This window comes from Typopeltis vanoorti, chromosome 8 (genome assembly GCF_054136105.1).
Source record: "Typopeltis vanoorti isolate ZY-2024b chromosome 8, IOZ_Tvanoo_1.0, whole genome shotgun sequence".
Classification (NCBI taxonomy): Eukaryota; Metazoa; Arthropoda; class Arachnida; order Uropygi; family Thelyphonidae; genus Typopeltis; species Typopeltis vanoorti.
The window spans coordinates 1,632,840-1,655,772 of NC_143556.1; the positions used below are offsets into that span (position 1 = coordinate 1,632,840).

Sequence of the window (22,933 nt, forward strand, 5' to 3'; positions counted from 1 at the left end):
TCATAGAGCAAAGATTGCAAATACAACTCAGAGGATAATTTCAGTGTTGAAACGAACTTTGACATTTAAAAGTTAAGGAAGTCATTTTGCCTCTTTACATGGTTTTGATAAGATCTCACTTGGACTATCGCACAGGTGTTGTCTCTTGATGATTCTGTTACAGGAGAAAGTGTAAAAGAGAGTGTTAAAAATTATATCAGTATTGTGGAATACTGATTATGAAGGCAGATTGAGAATTTGTAGACTTTAAACACTAGCAAAGGAGAAAGCGGGTGATATGATTGAGACTTACAAACTTCTGAAAGGCTTGTACTGGATTTCCGTAGATGGAATTTTTCATTTTATGAGGGAACCGTCCATAAAATGAACCATAGGAAAGGACCAGAGGACATCCTTGAAAGTTAAGAATGAGCGCCATCAAGAATGTATAAGAGCTAGATTTTTCTCTGATCGAGCAATGCATTGATTGGAATGGATTGCCTTTTTTTTTGTGTGCAAAGTGATATGAATGAATTCAAGAACAAGTATGATAGCTGGTGCAAGTAGGATTTGGTCTCCCTTGATGAGTATCTGACTTCCTGGAGGGCTCTCTTAATCTTAATAATAATCTCATATAATTGACAAATTTCTTCTCATTTGAAATATCTGTAGAAGTATCTAGAAGTAAACTGACTTCCGGAGTCTTTGATTTTCTTAAATAATGTTGTTTAATGAAATCAGCATTATCTGCTTGTGTGTTAATTTGTCAACAATAACTGACACAAATTCTTTAAATTTCGTGTCATTTTGATACTTGTCTATGACTGGGTCTATGAAGTTCTCGAAGTAAGCGTCAAGTGTTCAAATGTTTTAGTATTCATCCTTTTTTAAAAAAAAACATTGAAGATATTACTTGAGTGATTTTTGACAAAGTCTGTGTCACGGCATTTTTTGTGAAAATTGAATGTCTCGTGTCAGCAGCCCATGATATTTTTATTATACAATAGAGAATGCATCTTCATAGCAAACCCCAATTGAATTCCTTCATCCATTTGTCTTGGAAAGAGCATCTTAGTTTTTAGTTAATGATACAACAGAACTGTTTTCTCCAGTGTTTTACTTTTTGGTTCCTTACCTTCACCTTCAGTTTTGCACTGTTTCACAAAACTAAAAAGCATTGTTTGCATTTCCTTCATAATGAAGGTTGAATTTATATAAAATGTCCATCAAAGTAATTCAATAGGAAAGACAAATAATGAAGTGCATGAAAACAATCAAAAATGTTAGTACTAACAGCAGAGCAAAGACTAACTTTTCAGGATATCACATCAATAACATGATCCAGTCTTTAACTCATTTTTGCAAGATGATGTGATTTTTACATAACACTATTAAAAAGAAAAACTTTTTCATGTAAAACGTTCAAGTATATAATTATACTAATGTAATTCATGTTATGAATTGTGAAAATAAGCTTACACCAATACTACATTAAACTGCATACCTACTTAAGAGTTAAAGATGATGTTAGGAGAATAAGAAGACTATAAATTTGTCTTATTTTGTATTACAGATGACAGGGAAACAAATGAAAATCAGTTGTCTTAAATTATTATGGTTGTTATAATAATAATAATTATTATTGGTGTCTGGTTTTTATAAGAATGGTGATGACTTGCTTTACTATTCATTTTGAAATTAATCAGCAGATGCAGGGTAGGCTTAAATTTGTATCAGAGAGTGAAAGATAAATGGTGTCTCCTGTTGTCAAAGATTGGAATTACTTCATATTTTGGAAATTAAAACAGCCTCAAGGTATATCTTTGAGAGTATCTTCATGCATACTAACTTTTGGCTTCTTTATTACATTCAGTGGAGCTGCTGTCATCAGATAACCAGTAAATGATATGGTGCTTAAATTGGGAGAAAAAAAAAAATATATATATTAATTATACAAAGAAAATAAGGCAATATATTTTGAATGCATTTAGAAAGAAGAAGTTCACTTGCTACTTTTCTTTGATAACCTGCCTGCAGTGAGTGAATTTCTAGAGGCATGAGATGTCAGTAGCAATCTACCATACTCCTTCCCTTAATGGCCATGAAGTTGCCAGTAACCTTGGGCTCAGCTGCCAGTGATTGCTGAGTGTGATGACTGACCAGCTTTCTGCTGATCTTCTAAATATTGATTAGGACTAAAGGGAGCTCCACCTACTTTCTTTCAGAATAAATGGCAAAGATGGCATAAATATTCTACATTAATAGAATATTTAACACATTTTCCATTTTTATATTTGATATAACCCTAATTTAATATTTATTACTATGTAATTTAAATATGTGGTTTTGTTTTGCAGCCTTATTAGACAAAGATTCTCCCTGTACAAAGCTGCTTGTTAATAAAACTTCCCCTGCTTCAGCTGAGTTAAGTTACCATGTGAACCCAACTTTCCTTTGCATACTTTTAATAAAAGAATTTTCCAGGACTCTGAATATGAAGTTTGGACATGCAGATTGTTCTAGAATACAAACAATGCCTGTGAATGTGTTTTGGAATGCGGAATTTTTGGGTATTCTTGCACAGTTAATAGAAGAGCTTTATAAGCAAGATAAAATTGTGCCTTTGAAGTTGTTTTCTAGCTTGAATGCTAAACTAAAACTGATGGTAAGTTTACTATAAAATATTTTGATTATACATTGATTTCTCAATTATTTAACCTTCAAATGAATTACCAAATTTTTATTATAGTTTTCTTCAGTTTCTTTTATGTCGGTTTTGTTGAATTTCGTATTTTTTTGTACATATTTAAGTTATACTTTGCTTGGGCACAATTGAACTTCCACTTGAGTTCTGAATTGCAACAATGAAGTTTCATACAATAAAAAAATGTGTTATAGAAAAATTATATAATATAATTTTATAATTATAAAATTATATTATATAAACCTTTTCGAAAATTTATCAGAGAGCTTATTAGACTTTAACCTTCAACATTGGAGTTATTTTGGTTAGCAATACTTGAAAGACATAAGCTCTGCCCAGGAACTCCTATGTTCATATAGGCACTAATAAAAGGCAAACATAACCAAAGCATCTCCGTGCCAAAGGTTATATTATATTCTCAAAAGCTTTATGGTAAATTTTCAAAACTTATTGCTGGATAGTTATCTAAATGTCTTTGGGCAATCTGAATATTAGTCAATTAGTACATAATCTGCATAACAGACTACTTATGTGGTTTTGTCCTGCTGAATTTTGACCTTCTAAGGCAGTGGATGTGTTCAACAGGTCTTCTGTTTTTCAAGAAACCTGCTTGATTTTTGAGTAGAAGAGGTGTTGCATTTGATTCAGTTTGGTTTAGAAGCATCCTATTATATATTTTCAGTGTGGTAAGAAGTAGTGCGATTCCTGTGTAATTTTCTCGGTTGTTCATATTACCTTTTTTGGGGGAGTAGGGGGAGGATTGGTATTATCATGCCTTCTCTCTCCCTTGTGATGGAATATTGGAAGACAAGACACACAGGAAGACCAAAAAACAGTTTTGGCAATACATAAGCAAACTTCTTTTTGAAGACAAGGCTCATAAACCATCTGGCATTTTACCATTTAGTACAAAGCAGAGCAGCTTGACTCACTTTCATCCAGTAGACTTTATCTCCATGAGTTTTTGTTATATGAATATTTCTATTTATATTTCCCTATTCATACATGAATAAATGATGATGGTGGTGGCTGACTCCATGATATCTCATAGATATCCCACCACATTAAACTTAATAGTTTTTAAGCATGTTCAGGCCAAGCACGTTATGTGAGATGTCACAATCAGAAACAATCTTGGATCCAATTTACTTTGTCAGTTAATCAAGCAGCCAGTGCAAAAATTGTATGTCGTAAAATCTTCTGGAAAATGATAGGTAAATATAGAACACAGTTTGTCTGCCTTAGACCATAATGGATGTGTTGTTGCTGATCCCAAAGCTATTGCACACACTTTTAGAGGAAAATTGGCCAGAATCTCAACAACAGCTGCATATCCCTCTTTCCCTGATTTTTTAATATGGAGCATCAAGAGAAACAGCAGCTAATTTTTTTTACCAATGGACTTGAACCATACAATTGACCATTTGTTAAGGTTGAATTAAAAAGTTTAGTAGGGCCTGAGGAAATCCATTATGAAATGATAAAACATCTACCATTATCTTCTATGAATCACTTTCTCTTAATATACAACAGAATACTTACAGAGGAAGAGTTTCCAGATTCTCATAAGTCAGTTGTCATTGCTATCCCAAAACCAGGAAAGGATCCAATGCAAGAAAATAATTATCAGCCTATTGCTCTGAACAACTGCCTTTGTAAGATATTGGAGACAATGGTTAATGCCAGAGTTCTGTGGTATGTTTAAAGCAACGATCTCCTCTCCAATACGCAATGTGGCTTTCGTAGACATCGTTCAACTTGGGACCGTTTGGTCCATTTAGAAACTTGTATAAGGGATGCATTCCTGAAGTAAGAACATATGGTTTCAGTGTTTTTTTTTTTGACTTGGATAAAAAGCTTATGACACAGCCTGGAGGTATGCCATATTAAACCATACAAAACACCTTCCTGTATTTCTTAAAAATTTTCTGTCCAGTTGAACTTTCCAAGTGAGTTAGAAAGTATGCTATCTTGGCCATATCATCAAGAACAGGGTGTTTCCCAAGGGCGTGCCTTAAGTGTGACATTTTTTTCTCTCAAAGTTAACTCAGTCACTGAACAGCTTCATTCCACTGTAAGTAAAGCTCTGTGTTGATGATGTCACAATTTACTGTCACTCTTGTAATGTGAAGGTAATTGAAAGAGAAGTTCAGCAAGCAGTTCACCATGTCTCTCTATGTGCTCTTAGTAATGGGTTCAGGTTTTTAGTAGATAAGTGTTGTACACTTCTGTATAAAAAAAAAAAAAAAAAAAAAAAAAAAAAAAGCACTGCTAACCCAGATCCTGAAGTCTTTATTGTGCACTTATACATCCAAAGCTGGATTATGTTCTCAATTCTGTAATTGTGCAAGGCAGAATGACATGTAATGGTTGAATACCATTCATCATTAAGGTGTACGGATAGCTCCTTGTCCCTTTCGCACATTGCCCACTCAAAATCTTTATGTTGAAGCAAATGAACTGACTGTATTACTTAGGCGGAAAAAGTTTTCTCCACATTGCCCATTCAAAATCTTTATGTTGAAGCAAATGAACTGGCTGTATTACTTCGACGGAAACAGTTTTCTCTTAATTATGTCCTAAAAATAAACCCTCTTCCAGAGCATCGTGAACTAGTCTCCATTCTTTATGCTGGGAAGCTCAACACTACACATATTGTTACACCCTGATAAGCCAAGAATGTGAAAATTTCAGTTATCATGGTGTGACAAGAGAAAAAGATAAAAACCCTGTATAAGTAGCTAATACATAAAATTTAAAGAAAGAAAATTATGCTTGCATCCAAGTGAAAATTATAGATGAAATTGTTTGTTTACTTAAATAATAAAAAAGGGAATTTTATTACAGTATGATATGAAAAAAATAGGTTAAGTATGACAAAGAAGATTAGTCATAAGAATTTGTATGTGAGAGGCTAGAGATTAAAATATTCAAGTAAATTCTTAGAAAATTTTGTATATATGACATAGAGGCTAGCGTAAACAAAAGACTAGCGCTCAAGGTCAATTCCCGAAGTGAGACGTCGTCACGTGTCAGTCGCGTGCACACGGATAGCAGCATGTTTTGGCAGAAAAACAGCACTCTAATTGGTGAATGAAATCGACTCCAGTAAGGGGGGGGGGGAAGAAAAGAAATTGAAGAAGGTGCCATTAGGAGCCACTCATATAAAAGGGTTAGGAACCCCCCCCCCCACACACACACACACGCACAAGGCTTTTTGATTCCTCTAAAGTTTCGTATAGGTTTCATGGGTTTTCCTGAGTGACGGCTTAGGAGTTATCTCCATCCAACACAACAAGGAAACAAAGTGCACGGGATTTTGATTCCGTGTTCCTAATACAAGAAACGAGGATCGCCGTATGTTAAAAGAAGGAAGATATTGTCTATGTGTTTCAACATCCAGTATTTGTAACGAGAGAAAGAAATCCGTTAAGAAGTCAGTACCCACGTGGTGTGTTTCACAGCCGTAAAATTAGATGATCCTATGTGTGTCTGTAATTCAAGCATGAAAAGTAAAGATCGTGAGAGCCCTGCTTAATGCAAAAATGAACTTAGGAGTGATAGATCATAGAAGTGTTCATTCTAGAAAGGTACAATTGGAAAGAGGTAGAAACTAGTGTAGAAAACCCAAGTCAAAAGAGGTACTGCAAAAATCTAGTGTTAATTGAAATCGTATGTATTTGTAATCATTATTCAATTATTGGACAGTTGAAGAAATTTAAGAAGAATTAAGCTAGGACTTTAGTATATATCAGATTAGAATGAGAGTAAGCTTGATAATATTATTTAATAAGTATTCATGTGCCTAGGGATTTATGTATGTGTATGTATTTGTATATGAGAGTTTTAAGGGTCAAAGGTATGTGTTAGCACAGCGAAAGGATAGCTTAACCTATATTGTTTTAGTAAGTTAATTAGAGTAAAATATATGTCTATGGTAATACTGTACTATAGAGAATTCAGACTAGCTTAGGGTTAACTAAAGTATTAATTTGTTCTGGGATTATATAGATTTTGTTGTAAGCATAGAATCTATTATGGCGGCATGATCGCAAATCCCATATAGGATCTTAGCCTAATACTTGTATGTTGCTAATGTTAATTTGTAATTATTTTTCTTAATATTGAAGTGATTTTATATAATAGAAAATTGAATTGTATCTTGTTTAAGATTTTAATAAACTTTTGTTCATTGAAATTACAGTAGTCTGAAATTTGCTGCCCAATGCACCACTTGAAAAATGTACGAACCTAATCACGCGGGGGGGGGGGGGGGGGGGGAATATTTTGTTAAGTTACGAGATAATGGTCACGACTGCATATTAGTTTTACACTCAGACATATTTTGGTAATTGCTCCTTGTTTATGAATTATATAACTTAAACTAAATGTCCTGAAAGGCGCAGTATAATATAAATATTAGGGACACTAAGGGGAGGAAAAGCTTAAGTATTTGTATTTGGGTGATATCTCGTACATAGAAGAGTTTTGGATAAAGATAAATAGAGATTCACTTGTGAGAAATATAAAAGGCAAAATATCGTAAATAGGGACACAACAATATCAGACTACCATACATCCTTGCATAGCCTCTTTATGTTAAAGAGGCTATGCAAGCTTTAGGCATCATTGTTGACAACATTGCCTGCCCAAACATAACAGCTTCCCTCCATGACAGGTTTGAACTCCATCATGCAACCTCTCACTTTCAACTACAGAAGTCATACTCTATTATCTGTCTATCTGCAGTTGTTTAATGCACACAGAGAATTCCACATCTATACTGATAATTCAATAACTGACACCTGCGTTGTCTGTGCTGCTTTGTTTCCCTGACATCTCCAATGGGATCCCACCTGATTGCAATAATTATACAGCAGAGATGCATGCCATTCAGCTCACACTTGTGCATGTAAAACAAAACTGCTTAAAAAAAAGTAATTCATACCGACTCGTTGAGTTCTTTACAGACTATATCCTCGCCTGTATATAATCCACATCCATGCTGTATGAGGTGATACATCTGTTATACAAATGAAAACATTTAATTTTGATGTTTGGATGTACTGAATTCTCAGCCACATCGGAATTAAGGGAAATGAGACTGCAGCTGCTAGATTAGCTCACGCTTTCTCTACATACTGTTTAACACTACCATATACAGACTACAGAGAGTTTATAAGACCAAAGCTAATTGCCCAGTGGCAGTTATCATGGCATAAAACACTGACAAACAAGTTACATGATAAGCATTGATAGTCTAGTCCAGCTTTTCTCAACCGGGGTCCTGCGAGAAATAATAATGAATAGCAGTGGCAAATAAATAAACTTAAACAGTGGAAGAAAATAATAAACGTTCTCTGAAAGGAATAAATTCGAGTTCGCGTTAGTTGTATTAACTCTCACTAGGCTGCGAGGCAATGTTGTCCATGATCCACTTATCATATGGCAACTGGAGCTAGTTCTAGTGCTAGCTAGTGTCGCTTATGAGTCGGTGCAAGCAAGAAACGTGAGAAGCGCAGTCGGGTCTCTTATCAATCCTATGTGTTTTCTAGCATGTAGTACGTATTCACTCATTAATAGGAAAAGTTTGTATGTTTTCATATTAACTTTGTGGGCTGCAATCTGATCGTACATTCAAGATGAGATTTACTGACCTATCCCTGCACAAGTTCTCGATTTCTGTTAAAGTAGAATATCCTACTATTCATAGGAAAGCAATAAATATATTGCTGCAATTTTCAACGTCTTACATGTGTGAGCAAGCTTTTTCTTGTTTGACAAGTATTAAGAGCAAAGACAGAAATCGTCTCCTTTCTGTTGAAGATGAAATCCATGTTTGTTTATCTAAAATCTGACCCTGAATGAAGTATTTGTGTACCAAAAGACCAGCACAGTTTTCACATTAGAAAATTAAACTTTATTATTCATATTTGTTTCAAAAAGCACATATTTTTGTTTATATGACATTTTACTTTGATTTATCTGATTATTTAGAAAATTACAAATAAACGATAAAGTTATTATGGCACTTATTATTTGTTTTCCTCATGATCTTTACATTCATAAATAATAAAGAAAGATACTAACAATGATGTATAATAATTATTATGCAGAGCTTCCTTACAACATGGGTATTATTTCGAGAGTTCTGCAAGGGCAAAAAGGTTGAGAATCGCTGGTCTAGTCAATATTCAACACAAAATACAGGCAATATCAAGTAGTGTGATGTGGGCAAATATCAGAATGGAAAACTGAACAACGAGACTTATTTGTGCCTATGGTCTCATACAAAGTTCTACTAAGGTAGAAGTGGAGGAATTTTTTAAGTTTTAGAGAAACTGACAAAATGAAAAAGGAAAAGCTGGTCCATGTTGGGGATCTAAATAGCAGAGTAGGAAATGATTGTCAGTCATACAAAAATATTTTAGTAAAATTTGGAGAAAAGAGAAAAGCTAATAATAATGGCAAATACCTGTTGGATTTTCTGTTCAGGACATGGACTGGTTATTACTAACACCATGTTGCAACATAAAAATGTGCGCAAATTCACATGGAGAGAAGAGGCAAGGAATAAGAAAAGTCTCATTGACTATGTTATTCTTGATAGTGATGTTTCCTCATTGGTACAGAAGATTTGAAATTGGAAGTGATCACCATTTAATCTTGAGCAGGATAAATTTGAATTTCATATCGAAAAGAACATGTAAGAAAGTTTTAGAGTGAATAAATGTTGAGCAGCTCTCAGATGTAAACTGTAGACAGTTTATAATTAAATACACAAGCATTATTCAAGAAAAAATGAAAGAGTTTGAGAATAGGAACCAATCCTTGAGGAGTCAGTGGCAAATCCTGAAGAATAGCTACTTTTACACTGTGTAAAATTAGCTAAACAAAAGTCATGAGAAGACTTTGGTAAAAACATAGAAAATAAATACCAAGAAAGTCACAAGATATTCTGGAGGTTGTTGAAGAAGCTCAGAAATGGAGGAAAGAGTGCTATAAAAGGAATTAGAGATGATAAAGATGACATGAAAACTGGGGGAAAAGATATCCTTGATGTATGTATTAATTACTTTGAAAAATTGCTAAATGAAACATGCAGTGATGACAGCACAGTGGTAAAAAAACACTCAATAGACATGCAATCAGGAACACATATTCATACTTGAAGTATAAAAAGTACTCAAAAGCTTGAAATTTGGAAAGGCAGCTGGAGTAGATGATATTTGACTAGAAATGCTCAAGAATGGAGGTATAAAAGTCTTACAGTGGCTATGCTGCATAGTTCAGAATGCCTGGATAGAGGAACGATTTCCAGATGATTGGTGTAGAGCTCTCATAGTACCCATATGAAAAGGGAAATAAAACTAAATGTGAGTATTACATTTCCATAGTGAGTGTTCCTTGGTGACGAACAAGCTGGATTCAGGCCACATTGAGGTTTCAGGATCAGAAATCGTGGAATATAATGAAAATCTGTATTTAAGTTTTGTTGATCTGGAAAAGGCATATGACAAGGTGCCAAGAGAAAAGCTATTCAAAATGCTATAGTTGTATGGTGTCAATGGAGTATTATATTAAGCAATACTTAGTCTTTATTTGAGTTGTTAGTCAGCAGTTAGAATTGAATGAAGTACTTAAAAAATGGTTTAATGTTAAATACGGTGTCATACAGGGATGTACATTATCCACTCTGTTATTCATTATTTATAAGGATCACATTATGAAAGAAAGTGGCATTAAACCTAATATCAAAATTGGAGATGTTATTCTCAGCTTTTTTCTTTATGTGGATTATGTTGATTCTCGTAGACGTTGATTCTTGTAGTGGATTATTCTTCTAAATAAATCCAATACCAGTCTGCAAGATTCCCTGACAAAATTGAATAACTGTTGTAATAGATATGGTATGAAGGTCAGCAATAACAAGACAAAGATAATGAAAATAGGCAGAAGCATTGAAAATATCAGCTGCATTGTGAATGAGAACTTATAGAACATTATGTTGGAGGTTTAATGGATTTTTTACAACACTCAAAAAGAATTAAAATAGAATTTAATACTTCCTATATTTCGTCCTAGTCACTAGGACATCTACGGGGATTACAAAGACAATTAATGTAACATGCACACAAAAACTTACAATCCTAAGCCCAACCACGTGGGTGACAATAAAGTCCTATCTAGGTGGAGCGCCCTCTAAGGGCAGTAGTAGGTGGCCTGGAATGTAAGGTGGGACCTCTGGTGATGACTGTTTCCCAAATCTTTGGAAGCTTAATGCAACCGTATTTGTTAAGATTTGGTTGGCTTCTGAGAGCTGTTGCTGCTTCTAAGAAAAGTCTCTTTCTTGAATTTGCTGTGGTGGAGCATGGTGGTTATCTTCCATGATACTCTGTGGGTGGTGTCCAAAACATGGTCAGCCAAGCCTGAATGGCCATAGTTGTGTTTAACGATGTACGACTTGTGTTCCTCCAGGCGGATGGATGCTGATTTGCCTGTCTGTCCAAAGTACGCAAGCTTACAGGAACAGGGTACTTTGTAAACTCCAGGCAGAGAGAGAGGAGGGAGCTGATCTTTCGTAGAACGGATAAGGGTAGACAGTTTGCGGTAGTGCTTATATGCTGTGTGTAGGTTATACTTTTTTAGTATCTTGGCTATTTTTTCCGAAGTACCACGGATGTAGGGTATGGTGATGGCATTTTTAAATTCTTGTTGACGAGATTCTTGTTGACGGGGAATGGGGGAGGAATTGATTATTTTTTTGATGCTGTGTTCGCTGTAGCCATTGGAGAGGAAAGTTCTGTGTATGTGGTTAAGCTCAGTAGTGAGGGCGGTTCCACTGGAACAAAGATTGTGGGCTCTCTTGGTAAGGGTTTTAATGATGCCATATTGTTGTGAGGGGTGGTGGTGGGAGAGTTTGTGAATGTATCTGCCTGTGTGTGTGGGTTTTCTGTATACAGTGTAGGCAGGTGTATCATTAGGCAGGCACGTGACTAAGGTGTCTAGGAAGGGTAAACAATTGTTCTTTTCCTTTTCCATAGTAAACTGGATTCTTGGATGTAGGCTATTGAGATGACCGAGGAAGGAGTCTAACGTGTCTGGGCCATGAGGACAAATAGAGAACACATCATCTATATAATAGATGATGTGTTCTATATTCCCATGAGGCCAAATATATAATAGATGATGTGTTCTATATTCCCATGAGGCCAAATAGAGAACACATCATCTATATAATAGATGATGTGTTCTCTATTTGGCCTCATGGCCCAGACACGTTAGACTCCTTCCTCGGTCATCTCAATAGCCTACATCCAAGAATCCAGTTTACTATGGAAAAGGAAAAGAACAATTGTTTACCCTTCCTAGACACCTTAGTCACGCGCCTGCCTAATGATACACTTGCCTTCACTGTATACAGAAAACCCACACACACAGGCAGATACATTCACAAACTCTCCCACCACCACCCCTCACAACAATATGGCATCATTAAAACCCTTACCAAGAGAGCCCACAATCTTTGTTCCAGTGGAACCGCCCTCACTACTGAGCTTAACCACATACACAGAACTTTCCTCTCCAATGGCTACAGCGAACACAGCATCAAAAAAATAATCAATTCCTCCCCCATTCCCCGTCCCTCTCATCAACAAGAATTTAAAAATGCCATCACCATACCCTACATCCGTGGCACTTCGGAAAAAATAGCCAAGATACTAAAAAAGTATAACCTACACACAGCATATAAGCCCTACCGGAAACTGTCTACCCTTATCTGTTCTACGAAAGATCAGCTCCCTCCTCTCTCTCTCTCTGCCTGGAGTTTACAAAGTACCCTGTTCCTGTAAGCTTGCGTACTTTGGACAGACAGGCAGATCAGCATCCATCCGCCTGGAGGAACACAAGTCGTACATCGTTAAACACAACTATGGCCATTCAGGCTTGGCTGACCATGTTTTGGACACCACCCACAGAGTATCATGGAAGAAAACCACCATGCTCCACCACAGCAAATTCAAGAAAGAGAGACTTTTCTTAGAAGCAGCAGCAGCAGCAGCTCTCAGAAACCAACCAAATCTTAATAAATACGGTTGCATTAAGCTTCCAAAGATTTGGGAAACAGTCATCACCAGAGGTCCCACCTTACATTCCAGGCCACCTACTACTGCCCTTAGAGGGCGCTCCACCTAGATAGGACTTTATTGTCACCCACGTGGTTGGGCTTAGTATTGTAAGTTTTTGTGTGCATGTTACATTAATTGTCTTTGTAATCCCCGTAGATGTCCTAGTGACTAGGACGAAATATAGGAAGTATTAAATTCTATTTTAATTCTTTTTGAGTGTTGTAAAAAATCCATTAAACCTCCAACATAATGTCCTCACAGCACTTAAGCCTCTACACAAGAAACCTATAGAACAAGTAAAACATTTCAGTACTTAGGCACAATTTTTTATGAAGATGGTAAATTAAATGTGGAAATAGACAACAGCATCAACAAAGACTGTATGTTAGGAAGTTAACTGAATAAATTTATATGGAATAAGAGAGAAATTAGTCAAAACACTAAATTTGCTGTATACAAGACAGTGTTCAAACCAATTTTAACTTATGGATCTGAGAGTTGGTTTAGAAATAAAGCACTTGACCAAAGACTAGAGACCACTGATATGAGAATCCTGAGAAAGATTAGGAGTGTGAACAGATAGCATCAATGGCAATATCATATTAAAAACGAGGATATTAGGAAAGAACTTGACATTGTTAGCTTCCAGGAATGTGTTAGCAGAGCTAATGTCAGGTGGTATCTCAGGTGATTTAAACAAAATGGGAGAGCTAACATTAGCAAAATGGTTCTCTGCTGGGTTGACAGGGAAAAGACCGAGAGGAAGACTATATATAGTGGATTGATTTAATGAAAAAGTACCTTAGAAGACAGAAAGATAATATCTGATAATGTTGGATTCTTGACAAGTTAGAGATTGATTTGGAGGAAAATTGTCGATAAGAAGTCAGTAATGATGTAAGTTTTTCATGTAGTACTATCATATCCTGTACACTCCTTGATGGTACATGTCAGCAATTTGATGACGATAGTCTACTCAATGTAGAAATGGGGAGGGAGAGATATAGGTTACAGGTATTGCTCACATTCTTATTTACTGAGAGTTGATGGCACACCTAAATGTGAAAAATGGAACACAAATCTTACCATTTGTCATGTTCTGATTGAGTGTCATCGCTTCACATGAGAAAGGAATGAAATTTTTACCCATCTTGCCAAGCCATGTTATCAGACTGAGACAAATTGCATGACATTTTTAATTTTTTTTACAAAAAATAATTTATGCAAACACATTTTATTATAAATATTATTTTTGTAAATACTGCATTGCTTATATTTTTGTCCATATTATTTATTAATTTATCCCTGATTATTTATTAATACCTTGAGCACTTTTGCTATGGCACGGTATGACTTGCTGTCCTTGCACCAGTAAACCATAAACCAACCAACCTCCATTTTAATATGTTACCTATACAAATTGAAGCCTTTCTGCTCTATATTTTAGCAATTTTTTTTTCGAGTGGTTAGCGTGTCCGCTCTCCAGCCAAGAGGCTGCGGGTTCGAATCCCTCCATGCGCATGGATGTTTGTGATTGTCCTACACACTTTGTGTGGAAAGGGAATCTGTGACCCTACCACTTATTCTAGCAGAAGACATCATTGCCAAAACCATGTGAGGTATGGTAGTGACCATATTGGCATCTATGGACGTCGGGTGTGATTTTTTTTTTTTTTTTTAATGAATCATTTACTCCAATTTCTTAGTAAAATATATTTCAAAAGTGAACTTGTATATTCAATTATATAAGATTATTGGAGGAAAAATGGAAAGTTTGAAACATCCCTATCCAAGAACCAGTGGCAAAGGTGGAAGGGGCAGGAGTATTAATTCAGTCAGGGAGCTTGTGAAGTTATATACAAGTTAAATCTTAAACACACATTCCTTACAGTAGTTTATTTTCATCAGTATATCATGAGAATGTAACATCTTCATAATCTTTATACTTCATCTTTATGTTTAAGGTTCGGAACCTCTGTAGCTCAATCAGTATAAACGAAGCCCTTTGGTCTTTGTGGCCAGAGGGTTTTTTCCTCCTGGTAACTTGAGTTTTTCATCCCTCAAAACAGGCAAACCAGTCCCATGTACACATGTGGTTACAGTCATAAAATATACTACGGCAAGGAAGGCAACAGGAAACCACCTTGCTCTTAATCATCTCCCTAGATAAGGTTGCTCTTAACACCTATGATAAGGTGTTAAGAGCAATGTTGTCCAAAACATAACATTTATATGGTGTAAATAGAACATTATATTTTGAATCATTAAAGAAGGCACTGATATGAAGATATACTGATATAAAGCAATACAAAAACCAAAACTATGAAAATAAGCAGGAATATAGAAAACTTCAGCTGCATTCTGAATGGAAAGCCTGCAGAACAAGTAAAATATTTCAACTCTTGAGGCTCAGTTTTTCACAAACATGGCAAATTAAATAAGGAAATTGATAACAGAATAAGCACAGCTGATACGGTGTTCAGCCAGTTGAATAAATTTTTATAGAATAGGAGAGAAATTAGCTATAGCACTAAACTAGCAGTATATAAGACAATGTTAACTACCTTACCGGCCATTATGGATCAAATATGCATCCTCATACGCTTCGTATCCATCATATATTTCAATGTAACATCAATGGTATTACAATTTTAATATGCACTTCGCATCCATGATAAACTGGATGTATATATACATCTTGGGAATCGTAGTTAAAACTAATTTTAGCATATGAATCTGAGAGCTGGGTTAGAGGTGAAACAGTTGATTAAAGACTGGAGACCAAAGATAGGAGAGCTCTGAGAAAAATTAGAAGAGTGAACAGATGGCATCAGTGGGAGAGCCATATTAAAAATGAAGCTGTCAGGATGGAACTTCACATTGTTCGGATCTAGTAATTTATAAGTATATATGTTTCTGTCCCTCCCCACACACACTTCCTTCATGCAGTGAAACTGATACCCTCAATGACATACCAATCTCACTGTAGGGAGCCTGGATTTTGAGAGTATGGCAGTAAAACAGTTCCACAGGCCAGCCATCAGATAGTACAATGGACCAAACCAGTTAGTAACGAATCTGGAGGTTTCCGGATCAGATAGTGTCAAATCCTGCAACCACATATTTTGCTAGTTCATGACCGGAGAGAGACCAAGTACTGTGGCCACAGGAGCGACTGTTGAGGTCACATATGGGCAGGAGAATGAGTCCCCTGGCAATATGTTTGCAAGTCAGTAACCTCTCACTGCATGCCCCTCTTCCTCTTTATCTCTTCTTCACGAAACACAATGAACCACAACCAAAAGACATGCGACTTTACTGTGGATATGGAAAATTTACCACAAAAAATAGCTAAAAAAGAAACATAAAAAAAATTAAAAAATCCAACCAAACAACCCACCAGCACTAATTCTTACAAAAAAAAAAGTTTCCACATCCACTTCACCAACATCCATGGCCTAATCAGCTATATAAAAGATGTGCACTACCACTACCTACAGTCATCTAAACCAGAACTATTATTCCTGTCAAAACTCCAACTTGTAACCACAGCCACTGTTCACCTCTGCTCAAATTGCACAGTTTTTTCCACAATAAGGGCAGCATTTGTCAGAACTGACATACTGTAAAAATAATCATAATTCACAATTATGAATCTTTTTATAATTGTTTCTCTACTCTAATATAATCATTAGTTTTGGTTTTGTAGCACTTATATTGCACTTACAATGTGTCCGTTATTGATAATATTGCTAAAATGAAATGTAAAGCATTTGCTATTTTGATGTACACCCTCTATCCAAAAAGAAACTGAACTTTTGATAGAAAATAAAACACACACACACACACAAAAAAAATTCATTTGACGTCCGTACATGGCGTATGGTCACTGTTGTACCTCACATGGTTTTGGCAATGATGTCTTCTGTTAGAATAAGCAGTAGGGATGCAGATTCCCTTTCCATACAAAGTTTGGAGGACAATTACAAACATCCATGGCCATGGCAGGATTCGAACCACGGCCTCTTCACTGGAGAGCAGTCACGCTAACCACTCGGCCAAACAGGCCAGGCCAATTATAATTATTCAAATCATTTATTTCAATCAACATGCTCTCCCTCAGCTTTGATACAGTGTTTGAAATGGTCAATTAATTTGTTAAATGAGTTTTTTATATCGGTTTTTGGGATACTGTTGAGGGTCGTGGTTACTGCCGCTTGAACGTTTTCAGTGGTGTTGTATCACTTTCCTTTCATCGGCAAATGAAGTCGGGGGAAGAGAAAGAGGTCACAGGGTGCTAAATCAAGTGAATACGGCAAGTGATCCAACACACAAACTTGGTTTTTGCTCAAAAACTGTCTCACGATGTTCGAAAGATGAGATGGTGCATTATCGTGCAAACGTGACCAGCTTCCTGCAGCACGATATTCATGCCATACGCGACGAATTCTTTGTGGATAATGCCCTTGGAATCGTAGAAACAAATCAGCATTGTCTTTACTTTTGACTTCTCCAAGCGACTTTTTTTCGGACTTCTGGTGGTCTCCACTCAGCACTCCAGCGCTTTGTTTTATGTTCATACTCAAAACACCACATTTCGTCACCAGTAACGATTGTTTTCAAGGAAGTTTGAGTCCTTACTAGTGGGTCTTAATGAGGTCCTTGCAGTGTTCAATTTGATAAATTTTTTGGTTGTCATCGATCAACTTGTGGGAAACAAATCGCAAATTCAATTTACGATGGCCCAAACTCTCGATGAAAATGTTGTGCACAGTTTATTTTGTAATCCCCAAATCATCTTCAGTCAATCTCACGGACGATATCAGGTTTTCTTTGATGAAATCACGCACTTTTTGGATGTTAACTTCGCTCAGTCCAGTTTTTGGACTGCTTGGAATTTCGTCATCCTCAAGTGTGTCATGGCCACTTTGAAATTGCTTAAACCACTCGTAAACTTGAGTACTGGATAAGCATTCATTACCGTATGCTTTTTGAAGCATTTGATGTGTTTCGGTAAAACCTTTACCAAGTTTAACACAAAAGTCAGTCACGGCTAACTGTTTGAAACTCATTTTCTGACCATTCGTCAAAACACACTGTCACTCTTGGCACTATAACTCAGCTTCTAATGAAACAAATATCAACAGTTGACACAACACTAATGAAGGGCGCCACTATTTCTTATATTTTCGAAAAGTTTGGTTTTGTTTTGCACAGAGGGTGTATATACTACATTTTGGTATTTGTAATAATTTCGGTCTTCTTTAATGTAATTCAAGAATTTGTTTAGTTGTGATTTGTGAAGATATTCTGTTTATGCTAACGGAGACAATGTGTCAGCCATTATACGTAACTTCATGCTTGCCATTTACATGGAGTATGCATGCTCGCTGAGGAGATTGATGGATGATCGACAGCTAACAGAGAAAGCATTCAGTATCTGAGGTACAAGAAAATGAAGAGGGAGAGAATGGAAGTTTAAGAAAGCAGATTAGAGAATTTTATTTTAGGAAGTTTTAAGTAAATTTGACAGTCAGAATATATATCAATATTAGGTTCGAAAAATGGAATCATAACAAGGTGAATCCTTTGACTGGATTGGTGAGACTGTCAACAGGCAATTGGCAAATAAAAGAAGGTTAAGTAGACGTTTTATTTTAGCATTCAGAGAAACGCTAAATGAAAGGTTTCACCTTCTGTTTCAAGGATGCTGGTGATATTGATTTAAGAGATTGAAGTAATGCAGAAGTCATATTTTTATATTCTTCATCCTTCGACCTTAGTATTACCTCTGGGTCTGGTTCCTACTGATGAGAATTCAATAAAGGTTGAAATCGGTATGGTTACCTTCCCGTAATGCATAGCATTATACATGTCCACAAGGATATGTTCTTTGCATTATGGAATACTTTGGCAAGTGATGTGAAGTCATTAGCTTCTATATATGAGCTGCCTCAGTCCTGAAAATACTTCAGGCAAACTTTGTTTACTTACACATGGATAAAGGATTAAGCCAAGTATATAATTTCTTAGTATCTTTAAATTTATAGTAGCAAGGCTTATACGTTGGTCAGACATAACTGGTGATTAGTTTACGGAATTAACAACGCATATACAGTATATTAATTAAAGGTAACTTTAATGAATAACTTCTATATTTCAGCAATGTCACATTGCCATCTTCAGGAACATAAAGATATGGTATGTGCACGCAGGCACTAACACAAAGCAAATGAGGAAGAAAGCAAGAAACTAATATTGTTCCTAAAGTCCTAATGGTGCCCTCTGGCGGGCTAATTTGGTAGTCTTGGCAGTTGGGCTGAAGTTCTCATAATGTAAGTCTTTCAAATTTGGGGTAGTTTCATGAACCCAAATTTGTTGAGGTTAGGAACGTTTTTTAGAGCTGCTGAAGATTCTATGAATAATCTTTCGTATTTAAACTTGCTGCGATGAATTATATTTGTTTTCTTCTAACGAATTTTATGGTGGGTATCTAAGGCATGGTCTGCCAGCCCAGAGCAACTGTACTGGTGGAACCGGATGTAGTCTTTGTGTTCTGAAATTCTGATGTTTGGTTGTTCTACCTACTTTGGCCAAACAGGCAGAACAACAAACATCAGGATTTCAGAACACAAAGACTACATCCGGTTCCACCAGTACAGCCGCTCTGGGCTGGCAGACCATGCCTTAGATACCCACCATAAAATTCGTTGGAAGAAAACAAAAATAATTCATCACAGCAAGTTTAAATACGAAAGATTATTCATAGAATCTTTCGCAGCTCTAAAAAACGTTCCTAACCTCAAGAAATTTGGGTGCATGAAACTACCCCAAATTTGGGAGACTTACATTATGAGAACTTCAGCCCAACTGCCAAGACTACCAAATTAGCCCGCCAGAGGGCACCATTAGGACTTTAGGAAACAATATTAGTTTCTTGCTTTCTTCCTCATTTGCTTTGTGTTTGTACCTGCGTGCACATACCATATCTTTATGTTCCTGAAGATGGCAATGTAACGTTGCCGAAATATAGAAGTTATTCATTAAAGTTACCTTTAATTAATATACTGTATATGCGTTGTTAATTCCGTAAACTAATCACCAGTTTAAATTTATAGTATAACCAAGTGGAAAAAACTTTCAACAACTCTCTCTAATCCAGAGTATTTTAATATTAGAGTATGACACCTTTTCTGCTACTCCTGTATGAAAATATGACTTCTTCATTACTTCAATTTTAGTATCAACTCTGTGTCTGACTCTCACTGATGAGGTCTCAATAAAGGTTGAAACCGGTTGGGGTAGTGGCCCTTACCATAATGCATAGCATTATACCTGTCTGCAAGGATATGTGCTTTGCATTATGGCAAGGCTGTCCAAAGCACTGCACATTGGCTAGATGCGGTCCTTGGTGCAATTTTGTGCAGCCCAGCTGTGGGTTTGATTTTCACGAGCAAAAAAATAAAATAATCTGAATCAAATGCGCATTAGATATTTTAATTCTATCACTAATAGATAATCTCGATGTTGGTAATTTTCTTTGGTGTTTTTACATCACTATATACCCACGTGCTGTTCAAATATTAGAAGTGTCAAAGAAGCGTTCTTACACTTTTGATCCAGTATGCCCGACTGAGCCTGGCATGCTCAGTCGGGCGTATGCTCCACGTAACACACAATTAGTGTTGGTCATTTATTCAGCTATCGAGGTTGTGTCGCTGCTTTTTACCAAATTACTAGATACGCATTGTGATGTGGCCCTCGAATTACTTAAGGTTGAACAGCCCTGCATTATGCAATACTAAGGCAAGTGATGTGAAGTCATTAGCTTCTGTATGCGAGTTGTCCCAGTCCTGAAAATACTTCACGTGCAAACTTTGTTTACACTTGGATAAAGGATTAAACCAAGTATATAATTTTTTAGTATCTTTAATTTATAGTATAACCAAGTGGAAAAATTTCCAACAACTCTCTCTAATCCAGATTTTTTAATATTAAGGTGTGACACGTTTTTGTTACTCGTATATGGAAATATGACTTCTATATTAGTTCAACTTTAGCATCAATTCTGGGTCTGGCTTTGACTGATGAAGCCTCAATAAAGGTCGAAACTGGTTTCGGTCGTGATCCTTCCCATAATGCTGTGCATTATGGGAAGGATCGCTACATGACCACAAGGATATTATTAAGAGAGAGACCTCCATGGAGTCAGGGACTCATCAAGGGAGGCTACATACTACACTCAGCAGCTATCATACTTATTCTTGAATTCATTCACACTGCTTGCTCTCAAAACAGCCAATGGCAATCCATTCCAATCATGCATCACACTTTGAGAGAAAAATGTAGCCCTCACCCTTTTCTTAGCATTCATTCCCAACTTTCAAGGATGCCCTCTTGTCCTTTCCCCACTATCCATAAACTGAAAAATTCTATAAGTTGAAATCCTATATGACCTGTTCAGAAGTTTGTAAGTCTCAGCCATATCACTCCTGTTTGCTAATGTCTGCAGTCTACATTCTCAATCTGTCATTATAATCAGTATTTTCCATAATCCTGATATCATTTTTAACACTGTCCTTTGTACTCTCTCTAATATATCAGAATCACAATGGGAACCAGGAGAGCAGAGATGCGCACAATAATCCAAGTGAGGTTTTATCAATGCCTTGTAAAGAGATGAAATGACATCCTTATCTTTTTGTATTTGCAATCTTTGCTACATTGCCCCTGAACTTCAACTTCCTATCTGTAACACTCCAAGATCCCTAGCCTCATCGGTTTCTTCAAGCTTAATCCCACCAGTGTAATACGAAATTGGATATCTAATCACACCGAAGTGCGAGGCTTTACATTTGCTGACATCCATTTTCCCATGCCAACAGTTCCAGCCAATTCAAATCATTCTGTAAGTACTGCATATCAGTAGCATTCCTGATTTCCCTCCTTATCTTTGCATCATCAGCAAATAGCTGTATGTTGCTTGTCAAATCCTCCCTAATATCATTAATGTATAGATTGAATAACAGTGGACCAAGCATTGATCCTTGTGGTACACCACTGGTTTCCTTAAATCCTTCAGACTTGCATCCCCCGTGTACCACTTTTTGATATCTGTCACTCAGCCATCCTCTTATCCATGCTAATATTCCATAATCTAAATCCATATTCTCCAATTTACGCAACAGTCTGCCATGCTGTATTCTGTCAAAAGTCTTAACAAAATTCAAGTGTCATGGTGTATTTATTCTCCTTGTCTAGTTCAATGGTAACATTGTTATAGAATGTGAGCAAGTATCTAAAACATGACTTCCCTTAGTAAACCCATGTTGCTCTTTGTAAAGTAGAGATTCACTATGAACCCATTTCTGAATGCAAGCCCTAACCAATTTTTCGAGAATCTTCACCACCACTCCTGAGATACTAATTGGTTAATAGTTGGATACGTCAGTCTTTGCACCAGCCTTATGCAATGGAATTACCATACATTCTTTCCATTCCTTCGGAATCTTCACTGTTCTGAGACTCATATTATTCCTGGTCAAGGAATAGCCAGTTCAGCTGAACACTCTTTTAGCACACATGCTGATATCCCATCAGTCCCTATTGCTGAATTCTTATTCAGTTATTTGTGCTTTGCATTATGGGATACTAAGGCAAGTGATGCGAAGTCATTAGCTTCTATATATGAGTTGCCCAGTCCTGAAAATACTTCAGGTGCAAACTTTGTTTGCTTACACTTGGATAAAACCAAGTATATAATTTCTTGGTATCTTAAATTTATTGTATCTACCATACAACATGAAATTAATTCCAAATCAAGCCCATCCCAAAGAAAAGCGATAAAAGTCAACCAATGACCTACTGTCCAATTGTTCTCACTTCTGTTCTCTCAAAAATTATGGAAAGGTCATCAACAACCAACTCTTGAACCACCTAGTGATATACCAATTAATCAGTGACCAGCAGTGTGGATTCTGCCACTCGTGATCTGTGGCTGTCAATTGCTTTCATCACCCACCTCTGGACTCATACCATGGATAAATTTGGAGAAACTCAGTTGGTTGCCCTCTACATTTCAAAGGCATTTCATCAGGTTTGGTACAGGGCATACTTAACA

General features: G+C 36.3%; 1 protein-coding gene across 2 annotated transcripts in view; it reads left to right on the forward strand.

Annotated features, from left to right (window-relative positions):
* LOC150103676 (uncharacterized) overlaps nt 1-22,933 on the forward strand; it is a 165,191-nt gene that overhangs the window by 33,861 nt on the left and 108,397 nt on the right. The window contains exon 2 of one of the 2 annotated variants that reach the window (XM_090397045.1): nt 2,464-2,644. In XM_090397045.1, coding sequence (XP_090253171.1) covers nt 2,474-2,644 — 171 coding nt within the window. In that variant the 5' untranslated portion in view covers nt 2,464-2,473. Of the gene's footprint in view, nt 1-2,336; nt 2,645-22,933 lie in introns of both variants that reach the window. The other variant, XM_090397044.1, reaches the window with a different exon arrangement.